The 21853-nt window shown below is 35.8% G+C and overlaps 2 protein-coding genes across 2 annotated transcripts; one reads left to right on the top strand and one right to left on the bottom strand.

Annotated features, from left to right (window-relative positions):
- Nucleotides 1–396: 396 nt before the first annotated feature.
- Nucleotides 397–4240, bottom strand: LOC145987639 (uncharacterized). Its single transcript, XM_083122106.1, has 2 exons — nucleotides 2804–4240; nucleotides 397–951 (listed from the first exon to the last, which is right to left on the bottom strand). The coding sequence occupies exon 1, from the start codon at nucleotides 4037–4039 to the stop codon at nucleotides 2846–2848; it is 1194 nt and encodes a 397-aa protein (XP_082978232.1). The 5' UTR covers nucleotides 4040–4240; the 3' UTR covers nucleotides 397–951; nucleotides 2804–2845.
- A 250-nt stretch (nucleotides 4241–4490) lies between these two features.
- On the top strand, nucleotides 4491–11811 carry LOC145987640 (uncharacterized). The gene is made up of 2 exons (XM_083122107.1): nucleotides 4491–4679; nucleotides 8021–11811. Exon 2 carries the CDS (start codon nucleotides 8028–8030, stop codon nucleotides 8460–8462), a length of 435 nt encoding a protein of 144 aa, XP_082978233.1. The 5' UTR covers nucleotides 4491–4679; nucleotides 8021–8027; the 3' UTR covers nucleotides 8463–11811.
- The last annotated feature ends 10042 nt before the right edge of the window (nucleotides 11812–21853 follow it).

Consider the following 21853-nt stretch of genomic DNA (forward strand, 5'->3'; position numbering starts at 1 on the left):
TGAGCTTTACTATTAAAATATTTTATATTAGTCTTAAAATTTCTGCTAAAACACAAAGTTCCCAAAATAAAAAAAAAATACATATTTAAGATTCAACTTTTTACAATATCTACACAATTTACAATCCATTTTGATGGAGGTTGGAAAATATGATATATTGCTGATTAAAATCAGATAAATACACATAAGTAGAACATATTTTTGACAGCAGTTTGACTGTTGTTACAAAGATATCCCTTTTAACCCATGGAAGATAATGACATGTCATCCTTCTTGATCCTATTTATTACTGCACATACAACATAGGAACATTAGCAAATTCAATATGTTTTATTCTCTTCATAGAGTACAAACACTGAATAATACACAATTATAAATTTCAAACACTGCAAAAAAAAAATAGAAAACTTACTTGTACTTATATTCTTGTGCAGTTACCAGATTTAATTTGACCTATTTTAGGAACAAAACTAAAAACTAGGTTTAAAGCAAACAGGACAAGAATCCCGAGTGTCAAATATTGGATTTCCATGCCAGGCTTCTCCTGAAAAACATGACCACATCTACAATTTTATCGGTTCTCCCAGCAACTCAAAAGTTGCTCTCAAAAGCAAAGCCTCTCGCCACATATTTATGAAAATACAAAAGACAGAATTAATAATAACAAGCCTATAGATACATATATTTCAAATGAGATCCATGGTAATTACAGGAAACATTTAGAACACTCTTCATTACATGAGGTGATGCATTCTAACTTACAACTTTACAAATAGAGCCTTACTGATTGGAATCTGAAAACAATTAAAATATCTTATCTTGCTCCCTAGAGAAACAACTTCACACATGTTACACTTTCACCATATCACCCTGTGCTGATGATAAACCTTGTGACTACTTGGTGTCATGTTTGGCAACACTGCATTGTAGTTTATCTCCATCAGCAATAAGCTGCAAACAGAATGAAGACTACAGTAATATTCTGTTGAATATACACATCAATATTCTCTATAAACTTCCTAATTTCACCATGCACATTCATTATCCAAATTGTCTGCAGGCAAAACATATATTTCATGAAACTGTGCAGCAAATTAAATTAACTTCTAGCAAAGCATAGGACTGATTTCATGTCAAATCAACCAGGCCATGCCACCAACCGATTCAGACATGAAACTTGGTGTATTTGTTAATACTAGCAAAGTATGAAAATATGCAAAAATTTTCTTCGGTAGATTTCAGTTACTCAGAAGGTTCAACTTTCAGAATTTTGCATGGATCAGTCATTGCTGAGACCATTTTGGTAGCTCGCAGTGCATAACTAAAAAGGGTATGATTGCATAATATAGAGAAGGTCTCCAATTTTGTTAATATTTGATATACTAACTAAATTTGGCCTTCTAATCACAAGTCTGTTGTTAAAATGTGGGGGTCACGTATAGAAACTTAAACATTATGCACGAGTAGCCACACAAACCATTCACATGGATAGCCCCACAAACCATTTCCAGTAAGGTTAGGTTAGGCAAGCTTAGTTAAAATTTTGTTCATAAAACAATGCGATACAGCTCTAAAAAAAAAAATTTCAACTTTTGCCGATTTTCACACGTAACCTCTGCATTTTAACAACGGATTCGTGATTAGAAGGCCAAATTTAGTTAGTATACCAGATATTAACAAAATTGGAGACATTTTCTATATTCTGCATTTGCTCTCTAAAATGTTAATATTCCATTTAAAAAGTTATCAAGATTTCTTTGCACTGAGAGTGAGAAACAATTCTTGTATATAATGTTGATTTTTTTTGTGTCAATGTCTCATGTTACTAAATTTGCACTATAACCCTCTAACAGTTATCATGACAGTTTTCAATTTTCAAATTGAAGCCAAAAGTATGTTCTGAAATGATTCTATTAATAAATCTTATTTAAAACAAGTCTTATGATCATGCATGTTGGTCATTCCATGCCAAATCATCACAAAAAAGGAACTTTTCAAGCCGAACATTCCAGATTTTCATGAAATTTGGTACGATAGTATAGGACATAAAGTAACTTACATAAACATGCGATATTATAAATTTTTGTACTGCTGCTATTTTAAAATCTGCAGCAATATGGTAGAGTTGGCCATGTATTAGAATGTATTACATAGTTATTTATACTGTTACCAGTTGAGCCTTCTCTAGGAAGGCCACCCTGGTGCACGAATTAATTACATTTAATCCAGTCTTGTATTAATTAATACCATACATTTCAATTTTCCTTTATTAAAGGGCGAGGTTCAGCCTGCGGCTGTTCTAAGATTACACTTCAAAACATGTAGCTTTATCTTAGTTGCATTCATGCCTTTCTTGGCCCATATTTGCAAAAGGACGAAGAAAAATGCTGTCTCCTGAGAAAAGGGGGCTGGCGCCTGAATTATTTTAAGTTTTGTCCACCTCTGCATCAGTGCACTTTCTACCTCATTCCTGAATCCCAGAACGTTTTCAACAATCCTTCTCTATGGTAACAATTGCAAATGAAAACATACCCCATGGCAGCTATTTTAATAATGGAATGTCTAAAGAATATTACCAGTGCACACACATGAATATTTGTAACTTATCACATCAAATAAATACATGTACTTACCAAAACATTCAAATGCTGACCATGGCAAACTTTTATAGTATAAAAATATATATAAAAACGTAACATTTCCACCCTCTAACAGGCTCTTCTTCAGACGGTTTGCCTTGGTCAGAATTTTAATGTTTTATTAACATGGAAACAAGGCTTAACAGTGTTACCAATGTACTTACCATTTTCTTCCCTCTCATTAGCAAATGGAGGTTTGGTTCTTCTCACAAGTACACTTTCAAAGTTCTCCTCACATCATGACGGCACATGGGGCAGGCTCCATTAGTGTCTAAAAGTGTCCGACAACAGTTCTCGCACAGACAAAGATGTCGGCATGGTAACAAGGTAATGCACTTCATATTATCTTGACATACTATGCATAACTTTTCTTCTTTTTCCCGATCTAGCTGCCTTTGAAGCTGATCTCGAGACAAGTTTTGCCGATTCAAATGACTCCTTAAAACAGGTCTGGAGCGTAAATTTAATGTTGGAAAAAACTGTGGTACATATTCATTGTTTACTTGATGCCTATTATCCTCTTCCTCATCTTGTGAAGCTTCAGAGTCTTCTTCACTGTCCGAAATATCATCAATTTCAGATTCATGTGCATCTCGTTGGTTTGTTGCAATATGAAGTATCAGCTGTTCAAGGTGAGACCAGCCTAGATGTAAAGTACTTGTCAAACTTCGATATAAAAATAATAAAACCACCATCCCATGGTCTATCAAAACACGACGATGCTTCACAGTTGAATACAGAATTAATGATCCTGCTACTAAGCCAATGTATGCCTGAATAGGAATGTCCACAAAAAATTGAGTAAAATCTGTCAAGGCACATAAAAATCCATTAATGATAGAGGATCCACCATTATAAATGGTATTTCGAATATTACAAAACAGAAAAGTTAAAAAGTCTAGAACACTAGTTGCAATATACACAATTGACAGTGGAATGAGCTGTAATGCTAGCCAGCTCCCTGAACCTAGAAGAATTATGCTCTGCTTCAGAAATTCCAAACATGTTCTGAAGAGCTCTCCACATTTCACGAAAAATGAAATCACAGTTAATCCTGTACAATTCACTATATCGCACACCCATTGGATGCTTGATTTGAAAACAAAACCAATATATTGCACAGCTGTAACTGCCAATGCTATCAGATATTCTACAGTTTGAATGCACGAAGTTATTTTGTTGGATATGTCTAACATAAAGATGCAGAAGTCTTCATATAAAACCATAAAAAGCGACCAAGCATTTGCAACAAATGACACTAGCGCGTACCACAACGCTACTCCAATCCATGTTAAAAACTGTCCAACTGCACAACTTAACACAAATCCTGCATAAACCAACTGTGAAAATGTATGAACAGCAGAAACCAGCCAGTACAATATCTGACCGACAAAATTCATCTTGGTAACGATCGTAAGTTTAGGATTCTTAGCAAAAGAATGTTGCGTTGCAAATAAAATAAAAAAAGTGTTGATGTCAAACACACGATAATGGCATTATAAATAATTGCGCTCCACACGAATAAACATGCGTAAACATGCATACATCGTCCCTTCATTACAAATTAAAGTTCCATAACAAACTTCGGCAAGAAACAAATTACAAACGCATCCCGTACGATAATGACCACTGTACGCTGGTACAGCATTCTTACAAATTGTCCTTCAGTATTGCGCGAAGATTAAAGTGCTCAAATCTCAAAGTTTTCTTCATTATACGTATCCAAAATTACTTCGGAATAGCTGGTTTCATTCCATTAATACGAACACAACTACTTAAAATAGAAATAGCGTGTACAATGTGAGATTCTCGCCGTATCGAGAAAATATTGAGATTGAGCTTTCGCCCGTCCTTGAAATTTCAGTCGAAACCAGGAATAGTTTTGTAATTGTTCTGTACATCACGATCAGCATTTCCGTTACGGATAAGGAGAATATTTCGAGCGTTACATTTTGACAACGAAGTTAAACTTCGTGTTTCATATGAACATGACGTGACCGAAAAATAACCTGGAACGTAGATATATTAAACACACAAAAGGTAAATTACTTTGCGTTATATAATTGCCTATTGCACGGCAGTGAAATGCTCGATATTTTTTTCACCAGAGTTTTAGACATTGAATAGCTTGATACCCCTTGTTCTTCTTCCACTCAAATATTTTCAGTTAGCAAGTTGCAATTTTTGTTAATTTAGTTTTGTTGTTATGCTACGACTACTGGATTTGGAATCTGTAATCTGGGGAAACCTGAGATGATTACCGAGGTCGACTATATGGATCCCCCCTTCCCCTTTGATTCTTTCTTTTCTGGAGACTTAATAAATAAAGAGGTGCTGTTTAAAAGAAATTTGGGGGTAACTGTTCAGATTGTCTAATGATTTGGTAAATTTCTCGTAAGGGACAGACAGCTGACATTTTGTAGTTAATTTAATTTGAAGGTACTACTTTACTATACCGGAGAGACATATCAATGATTTATTTTGCAATTTTTTACATTGATAACGTACTATTCTGCGTTGCAGAACATTTCTTTAGGTGAAATAATGGATTTCTAACGAAAATAATGTATATTTCTTACATACGATAGTCCCACGAACTATCACGGGGACGAGGTATGCCTACTAGGTTAGGTTAGACCTGTTAGGTTAGGTTCCATTAGCACTCCTTTCGTTCAATTTAGCATATACGGACAACATCGGATTACAAATTCCACGGCATCTTCCACACCCGGCAACAACTTCACGACGCATCCTCGACACATCATGTAGCAGCAGCAATAGCATGTATTGTGCTCTCGTGCAGAAAGGAAATGGCGGCAGCAGCAATAGCACGTCGGAAATAGATTTTCGTAGAAAACCACATGCATTCGCATTAACATGGATCAAAACTACATTCCCGAACATCAACAACGCTACAGAAAATGATTTGCGTAAGTACTTTCTCCTGTAAATTTGAAGAAATCCGTCTCCGGTATAGTAAAGTGTTACCAATTTGAATATTTGTACTTACGTATTCTGCATTGAGAAACATTGCTGAAGGTGGCATTTCACTTATTTCACGGAAATAAGCTCTATTTGCGACATATCTGGTAAGTTTTCTTAGTTTCTTTTTTGCCTTCGGTAACACACAAAATGGCGGTCACAGTTTCACTACCTACTCGGCATGCAGTTTTTCCACTCCACTGCACCCAAAATTACCTACGTAGCCCCACGAACCATTCATACATAGCCCCACAAACCATTTTCGGTAAGGTTAGGTTAGGTAGGGTCACGTATAGGTTACAGTAGTTAAAAATTGGTTTCGAAAAAAATATGCGTAGCCCCACTCGCCATTCTCGCATAGCCCCATGAACCATTGACACACACAGCCCCACAGACGATTTGCGGAAATGTACCTTCTTCAGTTACAAAAACACATGTTTGGAAACACTGACCGGGATTACGTCATCACACGCAGGTTACATCCACCTGGAAGTAAATGGATGCAAGAGCTTTCGTGCATCGGTCACACATTTATATCGAAAAATAGATGATTTACCAGCAAAATTCAATGAATGATGCGAGAAAACACTTCCCCGAACTTCCAGAAGTATAAAGAAACTACATTCGGCAAGTAATTTCTCATGTAAATTTGATGAAATCCATCTGTCCTTTACGAGAAATTTACCAATGATTTTTTCAAATTCTCCTAGCAGAAAGACATTGTCGTAGAACTTAGGTAATAATTGTCACACGAAATTTGAACCTTTCTTAAAGGAATAGGTAACAGTGCGATCTCCGCCGAATAGATTTCCATTTTTTACACAAGAAACTACTTACGGAAATGAGTTTCTGTAGCATTCTGAAAGTTCGTGGAGGTATTTTCTTCCATCATGGAATCTATTCGACCGGGAATTCGTGTAATTTTGAAGAAAAATATCTCTGCGACGCACAATGACGTTGCTTCCTCTACGTGAGCTGGATGTTCCGTACGTTTCATGACGTAACCCCCTGTCAGTGTTTCCAACCGCGCCGTTGTTTTGCAAGAAGTGAAGGTGATTTTTTTTTTTCAAAGCTGTATCGCATTGTTTTACGAACAAAATTTTAACTATGCTTGCCTAACCTAACCTAACCTTGCTGGAAATGGTTCGTGGGGCTATCCGTCAATTGTTTTTGGGGCCATTTGTCAATGGTTTTTGGGGCTATGTGTCAATGGTTTGTGGGGCTATTCAGGTGTTTTCGGTTACGAAGGTTGGAAACACTGTGTACCCACATGATGCACGACGCAACTCAAGCTGTACCCGCTATATTGTGTGTTACGGAAGCGAAAAAACTAAGAACAATAATTACTGTTAATGTGAAAAATTGAAATTATTTTTGTGAAAAAAGCAAAATGCCACCTTAAAGAATCTTTTGCAATGCAGAATAGGTAAGTATGAATGTTAGAAACAACAAAATAAATGAGTGAGAGGTGTTCGGTGGAGATCACACTGGTACCAAGGAATGAATGAGCACTGTCGATTAATAAAAAAAAATATTTATGTTGGAAAGAAAAAAAAAATTTGGCTACCATGCATGCATGCTTCCCCATGGACAAAGCATTCTCCGTTAATAGAAGCGACAATAAGCATTGTAGATTATTGGGAATGAATGTAGAAGTAAATTGAACCTTCCTGAAACTAATCAGTGCAGTTTTCATTTTGAAAAAGTCCAATTTATGGGCAAAAATAAGATGTTCGAAGTACCTTCTTCAAAACTCTCTGTTTCATAGGCATGGCACATTCCATAGAATACTACCGCTATTTCTTAATGCTAAGAAAATAAACCTGACCCCTCCTAACTATGAAAGCATGTAAGGTAGAAAAATTATGAATATTATTTTAATGCTAAGAGAATTAAACCTGACCCACCTAAAGAATTACATAGAAGTATATGGAAATGAAAAACCAGTGTCAAGGACACTATAAGTTATTGCTATAACTCCGCATCAGAAGAAAATCGTAATTGAACCATGTAAAAAATGCATACATAGCATGATGAAATCACAATAAAACAAAAGGAACTTGAGCCCCAGGCTACATTGTCAATATAATAGTAGTTATTAAGGAAAATGATCAAAATAATACATCCTCTTTAAACTGTACAACTTGTCATGGGAAAGTTCCCCAAAACTGCAATAACGAACACAAAAAGCTCACAAATTGCAATCACAAACACAAAAAATACTGACCACTTTCCACCCCTATCAAGGAACTCCAAAAACAGACAACGTGTGAAAAGTGTAGGCAGACCTGACCAGCACGATTAGAACAGTACCACAGGATGTCAGAATCATTGATTTCAAGTTCTACTTTTTCTTTGTTTCTACACCAAAGCAGAGCTTAACATGTTTTATTTTACAGGTAAAAGATGAATCCTGAACTACTTGCTAAACTGGTCCCGCAGGGGAAGGAAGGGATTAGGGCCGCTTGCAAGAAGTGCGGCTATGCTGGCCACCTCACGTATCAGTGCAGAAATTTCATCAAAGTGGACCCCAACAAAGACATAGTTCTCGATGTGAGCAGCACGAGCAGTGACAGTGCAGAGGACTACCTCACTCCACTGACGCAGTTACGTGAGCAAGAATTGAAGAAGAAATTGAAAAAGAAGAAGAAAAAGGAGAAAAAGAAATCGAAAGAAAAGACGAGGGACAGGTCGCGATCGAGATCAGACCATGAAGATAGTGATAGTGACGGTGATCACAAGAAACATCACAAGAGCAAAAAGAAAAAGAAGAAAAAGAAACATTCGCACAAACACCACAAAAAATCGAAAGAATCAAGCGAATCCGATTCCGAAAGTTGATAGTTGCATGTTTTTTTCCTCGTAATAATAAAAAATGACTAATAAAGAACTCATATTCATAATTACCTGGTGTAAAGCAATGAATCATCCAAAAGCTTTTAAGGGTTTTCCAGACACTAGGAAAGCCATTTTCGAAATTTCCTCCTTTCCAAAAAAAATGCTTTCATATTCCAAATTCTGAAACATTACATCTGCTTGGAATTTCTTCCTGAACAATCCTTGCAAGACTTATATAACCACGAAACTAAATAACAGTGAAAGCAAACAACACAAAGCTTCACATGAATGCTCTAGATGGTATTCTAAGCACATGTAATTATTCAGAATTTGGTATGCCATAATATTTTTTCAAAAGGAGAGAGAATTTAAAAAATGGCTTCGCTGGCATCAGCCAAAGGTCCAGCTAAGCCTTAACATCAGATTTTTTTAAAAAATAGTTTCTTTGCATATTTTATACCATTACTTAGGTAAACACATTGTTACCCACACTAATCACAAGTAATTGCTCTCATGGCAGAAGTAACAATATTAGTCTGGTGAACAGACTAATTGCTCCTTTTGGTAAAATTGAAATGAAATAATGATAAGAGTTCAGGGTAACAGTTTCATAGATCGAAGACACATTTCTTCATTTTTACTAAAAAAAAGTACTTACGAAAACTCGTTTCTGAAGAGTACTGAATGCTGTCGAAACTTAAAACTTCACCGTAGAATGCAGCAGAACAATAAATAATCACTTTTGATATAATGATATTGCCTTTTGTGTAAATCGACAACATAATGTTTCCATTATGTACCTGCAGATGGCTCTAGCGTTGGAAGTCGCACGATCTCGCTAGTAGAATCAGGGTTTTCAAACGTGCCCTTTTTTTACGAGAAAATGGCATGTCCTGGATGTGACGTGAGGTTATTATTGGGCGTAGAATCCCTTGGATTTTACAATCCAACATGGCATAGTGAAGGAAGAAGTTGATTGTGGAAAATGTGGCAGTGCATGTAAGGTGCACGTTGGGCACGATGGAAATTTTGTTGTATATTTGTTCAAAGTGAATCGATGGACAAGGTAAATTTTATATCGCAAGAAAGTTCCGTGCGGATTCAAACGTTCCGCAAGAAATGGCACATTCATAGGTTCCAGTAACCTATCGGTGGATAAGATAATTAATTTTTGCAATCTCTGGCTTCATCTGCCGTACCCAAGACAAGCTGTAATAGAAGAGGAATTAGACATGAGTAGAAGAACTGTTGTTGACTGGTCGAACTTTTGCAGACAGGTTTGCGAGGAATGGGTAACTAAAAATTCTCGTCCCATAGGAGGTCAAAGAGTTGTTGTCGAAGTAGATGAAGCAAAGTTCGGGAAGACGAAGAGGTGTGTAAATAGAAGAGGACGTCCAGTTAACGGACAGTGGGTGTTTGACGGAATAGAAAGAGGAAACCCTAAAGATTTCTTCATGGTCCCAGTAGACAATAGAGATGAACACACACTGCTACAAATCATACGCAAATTCATTCTTACAGGTACAACTATCATCTCAGACTGCTGGAAAGCCTATATAAACTTACAGGGAGCAGGCTACAGGCACCTCAGAGTGAACCACAGCATAGAGTTTGTGGACCCACCTGCAAGTGGACATATACAACACGAAAAAATGCGACGAATGTTGTGCTATGACATTCCAATCCACTCCCAAAACATCGAAAGAGCATGGCGTAATGTACGTTATTCCATACCAATCTTTGGACGGAAGAAGAGTTACTTCACAGAGTACCAAGCAGAGCACCTATTTAAGGACAATTTCCCACCGAATGCACGAATTTTTCAAACAAGCCGGTACCATGCAGTACATGTAACTTGAAAACATGTAACGATGTGTCGTGGAATAAATATGTGAAAGATGCTGTGATGGTAAGTTAATCTCTCAATTTTTACTAAACTAACCTAACGTAACCTGCCTAACTTTGCATGTTTCGTGACTTGAAAGTATAATTTCAAAAACCCAATAATTCGTGGAACATAGGTATTTTCATGCATAAGAGTTGGAAACACTGATATTCGAAAACAGAAGCGTTATCATTTGCAAAGCAAGCGATATCGCACCGTGACGGGCTTTCGGTAGCATTTAGGAAAATGGCTTATTTTAGTAGAAAAAGTGTTTCTCTTCGTGCAGAAACCATAATGGCACCTTGGACTATGTTCCGCAATACACAATTGATAAGTACTAACCACGAGAAACACAAAATATCCAATTTTAATATGTCTCCGATCTATGAAACTGTTACAGAGTTCAGCTGGGATGCATACTACAATATCAATGATGGATGCTAAATGAACAAGTTTATTTTGTCTTTTTTTAACATGATTCATTTACATGTCAAGAGCAGTATATTTTATTTCTCCACATACTTTTTAGGATTACTCGTTACCTCTAGTTGTTGTTGTTGATTTGTGCAACTTTTATCTGGACACGCGTGTGAAAATATAATTGATTTTATCATAAAAAAGTTCCAAATTGCTTAGGATAAAAAAAAGTAATAATACCCATCAAATCATCAAAACCAAGGAACAAAAACTTTAATTTTTAATTTCACTTTCATCTTTAGCATAAGAGTGATTTATATTTGTTTTCTGTCCAAGGTGATTGGAGAATGAGTGCACCGTCACCAAACATCACAGAAATTCTGTTATCTGCCAGATTCAGCTCAGCAGGCTACGGCCAGGCCAATGTATCACAACACAGCATACAGACCCAAGCACTTTGTGGTCTTTTTCCTACCCCTTTCCCCAGCTTCATTTTACAATTCAGTTCTTTGGCAATTACCAGAGTGGAGTGCATAATTTTTTTGTATAACATAAATGGTAAAATTCATTGCACTTTAACCCTAGAACACTAGTGTACGTAAAATTTACGTGTAGTGTGCCCTTAATTCCATTCCCTACCTCCCACCCCTCCACCTAGCAGTGCGGCGAGTAGTCTGTTAGACGTAAGGCAGCACTGTGGTAAGGAGGCTGCAATCGCTGATCGTCTTTGTTATGTTGTGCACTGTACGTCAATTTTAGGAGCTCTAGTAAAATGAGAAAAATATTTCATGTAAATTCGACTTGGATGTTTAGATTTTGAAAAAGAAAATAGTTTAGAAGCATGCACTATTTTTGGTACTACTTCAGTATAGTGAAAACACCTAGAAATCATTTCTTTTGCACTTTTTTACATTGCAGAACATTTCTTTAGGTGTAATGATGAATTTCTAATGAAAATAATGTCTATTTTTAAAATTTACGAGTACTCAGTTTTTCCTTTTTCTGGTTCTGTAACACACAATATGGCGATAGCATACTGGTTCATCACACGTTGTATAGTGGAACCACAAGGAAAGAAACCTGCGCAGACCCCATCGCGCTGGCGGGTGGGGGAAAAAGACAGGAGAAAGGAGCCTTCAGAGCGGCCAACGTCAGTGTTGCCAGACCTATTGATTTCTCGGTAGGATTCCATAATAAACTATTGCTATGGAACCTCCAACGGCCAGCTTAAAAACACGTTTCCTGCTCATCTTAATTGAACATGGAGGGGAGATGTGGAGTGGAACTTCACTCAGCCGTGAAAAGTGCTGTTTGAACTGTGAAATTATGTCAAATTCTACTCACGGGCCTCCCCGATGGCGCAGTGGTATCGTCGTCGCCTTGTAATCAAGGGGTGTCGGGTTCGATACCCGGTGGAGGCACAAGTGGTTCGGATCCCACTTTAAACTGTAGGTCCAGTCCCGATTAGCCTTACTGTGCATAAAGTGGACTTAAAACACCAAATCAAAATCAAATCAAACGCTACTCAATTGTGCTAGGACATTATTTTATTACTTTTACTACATTACTATTTTTAGATGGTTGTATTTTATCCCACCCCAAAACTCTATTTCTATTTTAGTTATTTTACGTCGCTTTTGTGCCTCTACGGGTAAGTACGACAATATGGATGAAAGTAATACTGATGAAATGAATGAAGTGACACGAACACAGTGAAATGTACTTGCCTTACGAGGTAGAAACACTGACTTCGTAGCGTGGGCAAATTATGTTATACATGCATGTGTTTGTGTGTGTGTGTGTATTTCTAGCAGATGGGGAGGATGGGTGGCACCCTAGGATAAGCGTTGCTATCTTGAATTATTGAGAAACACATGCTGTCTAATTCACCAAATATATTTCACATACGTAATGCATTTTCTCATTATGGTGCAGGACGCGTGCCCACCCCTATCGATAGCTGTACACCGAACACCAGCAGAAGACAAATTGATTTGTTATTGTTAGCATTCGACTTGAAAGATTGTGGAAAATCGCCGACAACGAAAGGCGGCACGTTAGCTTCATCTGTGAACACAACTTTCTACCATTTCCTGTCATAAAAATTCTTCGCGGTAATAGAGGCATCACAAACCCCTTGTGTCGGTGCTGAGAAAGGGCAAATTTGAGGGTGTTTTCCACGCACCCTCTAACCGGAAAATGCAGAAGAGATGAAAGATGTTGGTTTACTTTCTTTTGTTTGAAACATGTCCACTCCTGAAATGGAGATCTTCGGTTTATTTTCGCCAAGCACAGAGTTCTGGGTTTAGCACCATTGTTACAAAAGTATCAGTGACGTTTACACCGTAAACAATGTGCGCCACTCCCCTTCCCCCCCTAGTGCGCACGCCTATGCCGCCCCCAAGAACGTCGTTCATCCGCTACTATTAGATCATCGGATTTTGTAGCAGATCTTCTGGTTTCCCAAGGAACAATCTCCCGAATTTTTCAAATCTGACCTGGCAACACTGCCCCGAACACCAATAACGTCAGGGAAGTTGCGCGAACGCTTTGGACGGAAGGTTTTTTTCCTTGTGGTCCAGCTATAGCAGTGTTTTGTCGATTTGGAGTGTGTATGCAGTGTTTCCAACATTCTTTACTGAAAAATAGCTAATTTCATGCCCGGATTTTAAATTATGCTAATACCTCGTTAGCCTCACAAACCATTTTCAGTAAGGTTAGGTTAGGCAAGCATAGTTTGAATTTTCGAAAAATAAAAAATCTTGCAACAAAAAGGCATGTTTGGAAACATTGACAGCAGGTTATGTCATGAAATGCATGGACCATCCTTGACATTTAGAAGCAAATGGAAGCAACAGGAATTGTGTGCCAAAGAGATATTTCTATAGAAAAAAAATATTACACGGCGAAAGAAAACACATTGAGGAACTTCAATGATGATACAGAAAGTGATTTCTGTAAGTAGTTTCTTCTGTAAAAATGAAGAAATCAATTTCCACTATACAGAAGTGTTACCCTATTTTCTTGTAAGATATTTAAATTTGATTAGTTTCTTAATTACAGTGTGATTAATATTATTATTGTTTGAACTTTTCACCTTCATTCTTAATGTACATACAGGCTTGCCAATGAAAACATTCGTTTAAAATATTCTATATTTTTTATATAGCCATGTATATACATTTTAAAATTAAGAATATAACACCAATACAAGGAAAATAAACAAGATAATGTTAAAAGAGAATCATCATTTTGTTTTCATGATGTAGAAGTTCTGTTGAAAATCGATTTCTTCATGTACGTAAAATGTACGTAGCTCTAGTTACAATGTAATATGGGAACATGCTAGTGTTCTAGGGTTAAAAATATAATTTTTGCAAAATTGAAACATATTGGCAATCAATATAAGTTTTGACCTTTGATTTTATTTTACATGAGCATCGTAGATATGAAACACCCTACCTTGCATTGATCTACATGACATGTTAAGGTTTTATGTAACTGCTTAAAATTACGTTATTCATCCTACATATTAACATCATGATGTACTGCATTGCAAAGCAATGTTTTCGAGAATGTACTATTTAATTTTAATGATTTTTTTTCCTAAAAGTTCATTTCAAAAACCTGTACATACTCAGTTACATTTGTGACAAATCATATTTTTTTCTATATTTGATGTATTTTTTATGATTTAAGTGGCTTAGGGATGTAAACATTATGTACTTGGTAATTAACATGTTGAGTTTCTCTCTTCTAAAGGTTCGTAATATATATGTATCAGGATTAGCATTAATTGTTTTTTACATTTGAGCTGCAAATGAAAAATAACAGTAAAGTAGAAAAACATGAAAAACATTGTTAACTGGAGTGAAAATTGAGGGGAAACTGTTTTCACTTACATCTTGCAATTACACTTATTTTACAAAGTTTTCTTGTAAATCAAGAGGTAATTTTGGTCACTTCCTTGTTTAGAATAAAATGCATAGTTTGTTTATGAAGTTTGCATTCAAAGTAATTATTACACAAAAAAATATTTTCACATGGGGACATTTTTATGAATAATTCTACATTAAGTTAAAAGTAGCATGTAATGCATAATTTAAATTTTATGGATAAAGCTATGTATAATGTCTACACAAGAGATTGTGGAAAAGAAGAAAAGAACTGTAATTTCCCAAGAATGCTTTAATAGTTTCAGAGTAATGCATAAAGCTTTCTGTAAGAGTCTTGAGCAATAGACATGCATTTTTTATTAACTTAAGATGATCCTCAAATGTAGTACTATTTGATAAATTAGAGAAACGTTATAGTTTATACATGTAACTTATGTATTGAATTTTTAATGCATTTTTTTTTAAATGTGCCATGTTTGTTTATAATGACAATATTGAAGAATATCTGTAGTGTACTTAAGACTGAAAAGCATATTCAAAAAGAAAAATAATAATTTGCATTTTATTGTGTTGGAAGATATCTATGCACTGTTTGCATGCTAAATATGACTGTCTTACGTTTAATCCACAATTGTATTTCATGTGTATAAAGTACAGAACTTGTAAGAGATTGACAACAGTATAAAAAAAACATTTAGTTCTAAGAAATCATAAATATATTCAGTCAATAAAAGAGGAATTTTGCCAAACTTCTGGGCTCTAATTTTTAACTGAGCATTACAAAATATACCTGTCACATAACATAATTAATAGAGCCACATATTTATGAATAAAAGGTCAAGATTTGGGTACAAAACGACATATTTCAGGATCAAAGTCTGTATATAAAATAGCATTTCAGTGTCAAAATAATGAATATAGCCCTAAATTTGATTTAAAAGTACTTATTACACAATAAACTTTGCCATTCTAGTAGCACATTTATGTAGTTGTCAGAGTATTAAGTTTATTCGTGTAAAGGAGTCCAGTTTTGTGTTCCTCGAATATTTACAGCGGAATCAATCAATTTTATCTGATTTGCATAACTCACAGGATAATTCAGACTTCAGAAAGAGTCGTATCAGTAAATAAAATCTAAATTTCATGTTTGAGTTTATTTTGCACTTCGTTTCGTGACAAAACATGGATGGAAAATGCACCTCACACCTTTCAAAACCATGAAAAATGAACATTACAGTGTGTTATTTCACAAGTCATGATTCGATCAAAAACGAAATATGTGCCTTTAATTAATTTTACTTGCTGTATTGTGCTTACAGCAATATGTAAAACTAACTTACTAGAGGGTAGGTTCATTTATTCTACAATAAATGTCCAAAAATGCAATAATAAATTGTGATAAAAGCCTTAAAAATGTATAATTTACTAAAACTAACATTTCATAGTGAAACAAACAAATTGACTAGAGATGTACAGGGCTCAGGACTGAAATTCATTTCAGTTTGAGTTCTGGTTTCGGTCAGACTGAAATCATTCCTTGCTTTGCCAGTTTTAGTTCGGTGCCATGGACCGATATCGGATAGTTAATTCACACTAATTGAGGGAGAAAAAATTGCTGGCAATTTCTACTCTGGCCCAGACTAACCGAAACTCAAAGCTCCTCATGCAAGAGCATTCTGGTTCGCACCACTCCAGAAACCAGTTTCAAGGAATAGTTAGTTCATCATATCGGTTTGAGATTACAGTCCACGCCACAGCTGAGGCAAGTTTTGGTCCAGAATAATGGTTTGAGCGACTGAAATTGGTCAAACAACTGCACAGAACCGGTTCGACCTTCAGAATGTCAGAAAGCTGTGATGCGCGCAGAGGAAAAGCGATTCAATCTGTACAGAGGACAAAAGACCAAGCCATTTGTCAACGCTCGCTGGTGCCATGGTAGCCACATCTATTATTATTATAATTTTCAAGATAGAAACTTTGAAATTAATATGCTGGTTATTTGTGCAACTTTGAATATAGTTACAGGGGAGAGTTTAAAGTAATTGAAAATTTCTGCTACTTTTGACTAATCGCGACGATAAGAATGCACAATTATATGAAGGAACACTTACAAATAATATCCATGCCCAGGGCAGGATTCAAAACCGGGACCCCTAACGTTGTAGCAAGCTGTGGAATCCACTCCACAACAGACACTAAAACAGCGAAATAGCGAAGCTAAAAAATACAGAAATGCCAGGTTGCCATATTTAACATTTTAATTTTTGAAGCAGAAATGTGGAATTTGGTATGCTGGTTACTTATGGTAATGTGATAAGAAAATTGGGGCAATTTGGAAAAAAAAACAAATACAGATTGCTATAATATGTTTAACTTTCTGAATCGAGGAAACTGAAAATGGTGTACTGCTTAGCTATCAGAAATATAACCAAATTGTGAAATATTAAAAAAGTAAAATGGTATGGCTGTTATGACTAATTTAATTGTAAAGTAGAAAGGTGAAATGTGTGTGCTGTGAGAACAACGCCTCCCCGATAGTGTAGTGGTAAGGTTGTAATCATAGGGTCACTGGTTTGATACCTGGTTGAGGCACATTCCAAAGTGGTTTGATTCCACTTAAAACTGTAGGTCCAGTCCCGATTTTGTCTATTTGCGCATAAAATGGACTTAAAACAAAAATTTAAACATGAACAGGAAAAGTGAAATTGAAACTTGTACTTAGATCAATGGACAATTTATCAATATCTATTACAATTACACGCAGAAACCAAATACTTGGTTTTGTTTTACATATATATATATTTGTATTTCTCCATTCTCTTCTTGGAAGAGGTTTAAATGAAAACTTGGTATGATTTCCTTAGTTTAATTATTTCTACTATAACCCTTTCCATGTTTTTGATACACGTGATAAGATGTTTTTGTTCTTTTATATTGTTTGCAATAATTCTGGACATCTCGTAATTAAGATTAATCGAGAGGGGTTGAAAATCATTTCTTCATTCATTTTTTTTAATCTTTGAATTCTCATGTGTCACAGCTCACAGGCACGCACAATATGGATAAATCTATGTAAGAGAACACATCTTTTTTAAAATGCTGCTTGTTATGAGAGAACGGAACAGCATGCATAAGTTTAAAAATTAATACCCTAGCCAGAGTTGGTATACCACAATTCGAATACAATTGGCAACACTGGATCAGATTGCAAATGCGATGATTTGCCTGTGCAGATGAGAGATCATGACCGAGTGTAATACACATTGCCATGCAGAGAACCTTGTTTGCGATTGCCAGACATTCCACTGCAGTTTCCTCCACTCACCCTCTTGCAAGCAGCAAATCAATCTGCTAGTGGATAGCACCGATGTCGGTAACCTACAAGCAACAGATTACGAAACAAAAGTGATCGTGTGAGGGAGGTAGGAAAATGGTCAACCTCATCATGCAGAAAAACTGATTTCTTGAACTAGTTCACATTCTATTCCACACCGATCAAACCCGAACAAAATATCCTGTTGTATTTACACTAAGACAAACTAAAACCCGAACCTAAAAATTTCGGTAATTTTTGAACTGAATCTTCCTCTCAAAAATTTCATTTCAGTGAACTGTTAATAATAGTGCCTTGCAGTAAACCAGTACAGGGTACCAAAACTGAAATTATGTAGAAGCCAAATCCAGTCCGAACCAAAACTCTGCGCTCACTCCCGTGAGACAAACGTGCCTCGTGCCATTTTAGTTCAGGTTCAGGAAGACTGAAAATACGTCAGAACCAGTTTTCTTTTAATGTTGGTTCAGTTTGTCGCGATCCCTGGAGATGTATATAAACATTTCATAATGTCGGAACCGATATTTGCATTTCTTTCACACTTCTTGCATGTTAGAAAAAGACTAAAAATGTTTACACCAGTGTTACATTCTGAAAGTTTGGCCTGGGTTAGCACAATAATTCTTATATATATATATATATATATATATATATATTAATTAGATATAATAGAAATAAAACATCAATGCAAGTAAAATAAAACTAGAAATCCGACAACTCAAATTTTCCGGCAATTTCTATGTGTATGTGAAAAGAGTTTGTTTACCGACAATAAACCAGGTAACATGTGAGAATACGTCACATTACACTTAATGTTTCAACTCAATATCATAGTCTTCATCAGACTAAGAACCAAACTAAAATCTTTTAGTTTGCTTGTTAATTCTGAAGAAGACCCTGATACAGGGTTGAAATGTTACGTGTAAAGTGTTTAAATGTATAATCAACACTGCCTTGGTCAACATCCTTAGTGTTTTTCTAACGTGGAAACAATGCTTAATAGTGTTAACATTCTGCACGATTAATACCTATTCGAGTGCTGCAGGGAGAGGATTTCTCTCGCCAGATAGTTTGCACGGACAATGCTAGATAGTGTATGCAATTGAGAGCTCTTCGCGCGAGCGAATAATGCTCGAACAGGCAAAACAAGAGGCACACATTCGAAGCCCAGCAGTGCACGTATAACCATACTGTAATTTGTCTGTGGTAGTGGGCCCTCAAATATAGACTGTCAAGTGAAAGACGTAGTCAGGGTTCCTACGCATCCTGGAAAACCTGGAATTTTAAAATATTCCTTCCAGGCATGGAAATGTTATGAAATTTCACATTTTTCCAAGCTTTACCTGGAATTTTGGGGATTGTCCTGGAAATTCCTTTGCCCCATTTTATTTGTATGAATTACAAGTTTTAATTTAAAACAGGCCAGTGTCACAACAGTGGTTTATTTACTTATGTCACGTTGCTTATGTATATTTGTGTTTATTTTTTCTACCTTTGTATTTTTTCTGTAGTATTGTAAAAATGAAAGGTGTGGAAAGGAGCAGGTGTAGGGGAGTTGGGAGCCTGCATTAAAAAAAAATTAGAACTATTTTTTTTAATAAATTAAAATATGTAATGATGTGTATTTTGCCATTTTTACTTTCTACACTTGTCCTGGAGCAATTGTAGAAAAACCTTGAAAAGTCTGGAAAAAATTGCATGATTTTGTGTAGGAACCCTGCGTAGTGAAATTGGAATTTACATGAACATGTTAAAATACAGTTTACTCTATCTTAACAATAATCTCTTCTGTACTAATAAGCAATGTCAAATCTTTTTTTGAAAATTTTCATTCTTCATTTTCAAATTATGCCTCGTTACCAACACTATGCGTTCACCCCTATAAATTGATTTATTTTTGAAAACTGGGAAATTTCTGAATTAACCTTAAAATTACTTCCAAATTTTATTATTTTTTATATAATATAAATATGTATTATAGATCCATTGTACATTAATCTCACATTTTCTGGGTTAAATGTGCTCAGGTAACTATTTAGTACATAATGATTACTCTATATTCACATATTGTATATCACTCTTGAATATTCACTTGTCATAGAAACTTTGAATTGAAGTTTTAAGTCCACTTATGCACAGAATAGCTAATCGGGACTGGACCTAGAGTTTAAAGTGGGATCGGAACCACTGTATATCGAACCCGGGACCCCATGATTACAAAGCAACAACGTTACTACTATGCCATCGAGGAGGCCCTTGGAAAAAATTGAATGCGACGTCCAACAACATATTTGACATGTCCAATGTGAATACTCCTGTTGGACCACCAGCATACCACACATCTTTCAAAACCTTCCTTTGTGTTGTAATGGGCTGCCATGCCCCCTTAGGTGCAACACGTAATGATGCCACATAGTTTTGAGCAATTTCCATCCAAATCCAAGCTGGGAGAATTCTTGCCTCTGAAATTCTTGTAGAATATACATAAGAGGGGCAGCAGTCTATATAAATTTGTTTTCAATATCAGTGAAATCTTCTTATACTCTTTCCAAAACAAATGAGGCATCCACGGAAGGTTTTCAAGCACAAGGCAGGCTTTGTAACCAAATCTTATAGGTTTACCTCTAATAAATAGCTTGCAGGAATGTTTTCCATAATACGGGGTCACAGACTCAAAGCTGAGCTACTGAATAGGCACAATATGTTCCATGAAATGGTCATCTATTATTAGTTTTATTACTATTATTTTTATTATTAAAATAACAAATTATAAGCAATAGAAAAAAAAGAAACCATACAAAAGACTACAAGAGGCTTTACAACTTAAATTTCTTAGTTTACATGCAATAATAATAGAATAAATGAAGTAATTGTTGAAAAGGCCTGTAGCTACTGTATCTGCATAGTGTTACCATATGGTAATGCCACCGTTAGGAGCAAAAATTGAATAAGTGATGCAAATTCTTGAACAGAAAACATCATTAGTTTTAAATTACAAGTGTTTACTAAATTCTGAAAACATTCAGAACTCCATAATGAAAGACAATCAGATAAAACACCATATTTAGTTTCCAGCATATGACATTTTGAATAAAAAAATTGGTCAAAATAAATACATCCTATTACAATAATGCCGTTGCCTGGATTGAAACTAATGGTCTCAAATACAAGCTTTATGCTTCGTAGAGTGACTTCTGGCAGTAGGTTTGCCTACACACTCAATATAGACAAGCCTCTAGCACGAAAGTGTGCAAATGTTGAGCGTTACCATAGACTTGCTGTCAAATATAAAAGTAGATTTAAATTAGTAGTCAATCCCTGGGTGCAACCGACCTTGTCCAGACCGGCGGTTGAAAAACATTGGCACTAAAACTGAAGCAGACGTAAATAAGTGAATGGCAAGTAAAAAATGGCAAAAAAAAATCTAAGAAATCTGGACTGAACCTACAGTTTGAAATGAAATCTGAAGCATTCTGCCTCCACTGAGGCTTGAACCTCAGACCCCTTGTTATTACAAGACAACAGAATTACTTTATGCCACTCCAGAGGCCCATTCATGATTATGCAAGGAACCTTCTATTGAAACGCAAGTTTTTTTTCCGACAGAACTTGAAATTTGTTTTCTGTAATTTACAGTCTAAATTAAATCTTAATCTCTGATGAAGTAACTAACAATCTTGTTAAGTATAGAGAACATTCAGACCGAAGGAACACATTACAGTGGAGGTGTAACATTGAAGTGACAAGCAACATGGGCCCTTCAGTCTATAAGCATGCATTCACGAAACATGCACAAACAAGACCAAGGCGACACGTGTGCCACTGAAGGAGCTTACAGACTGAAGTCACAGATGACAAGCGACAC

The sequence above is a fragment of the Lepisma saccharinum genome, chromosome 5 (assembly GCF_977018435.1).
Source record: "Lepisma saccharinum chromosome 5, izLepSacc3.1, whole genome shotgun sequence".
Taxonomy (NCBI): Eukaryota; Metazoa; Arthropoda; class Insecta; order Zygentoma; family Lepismatidae; genus Lepisma; species Lepisma saccharinum.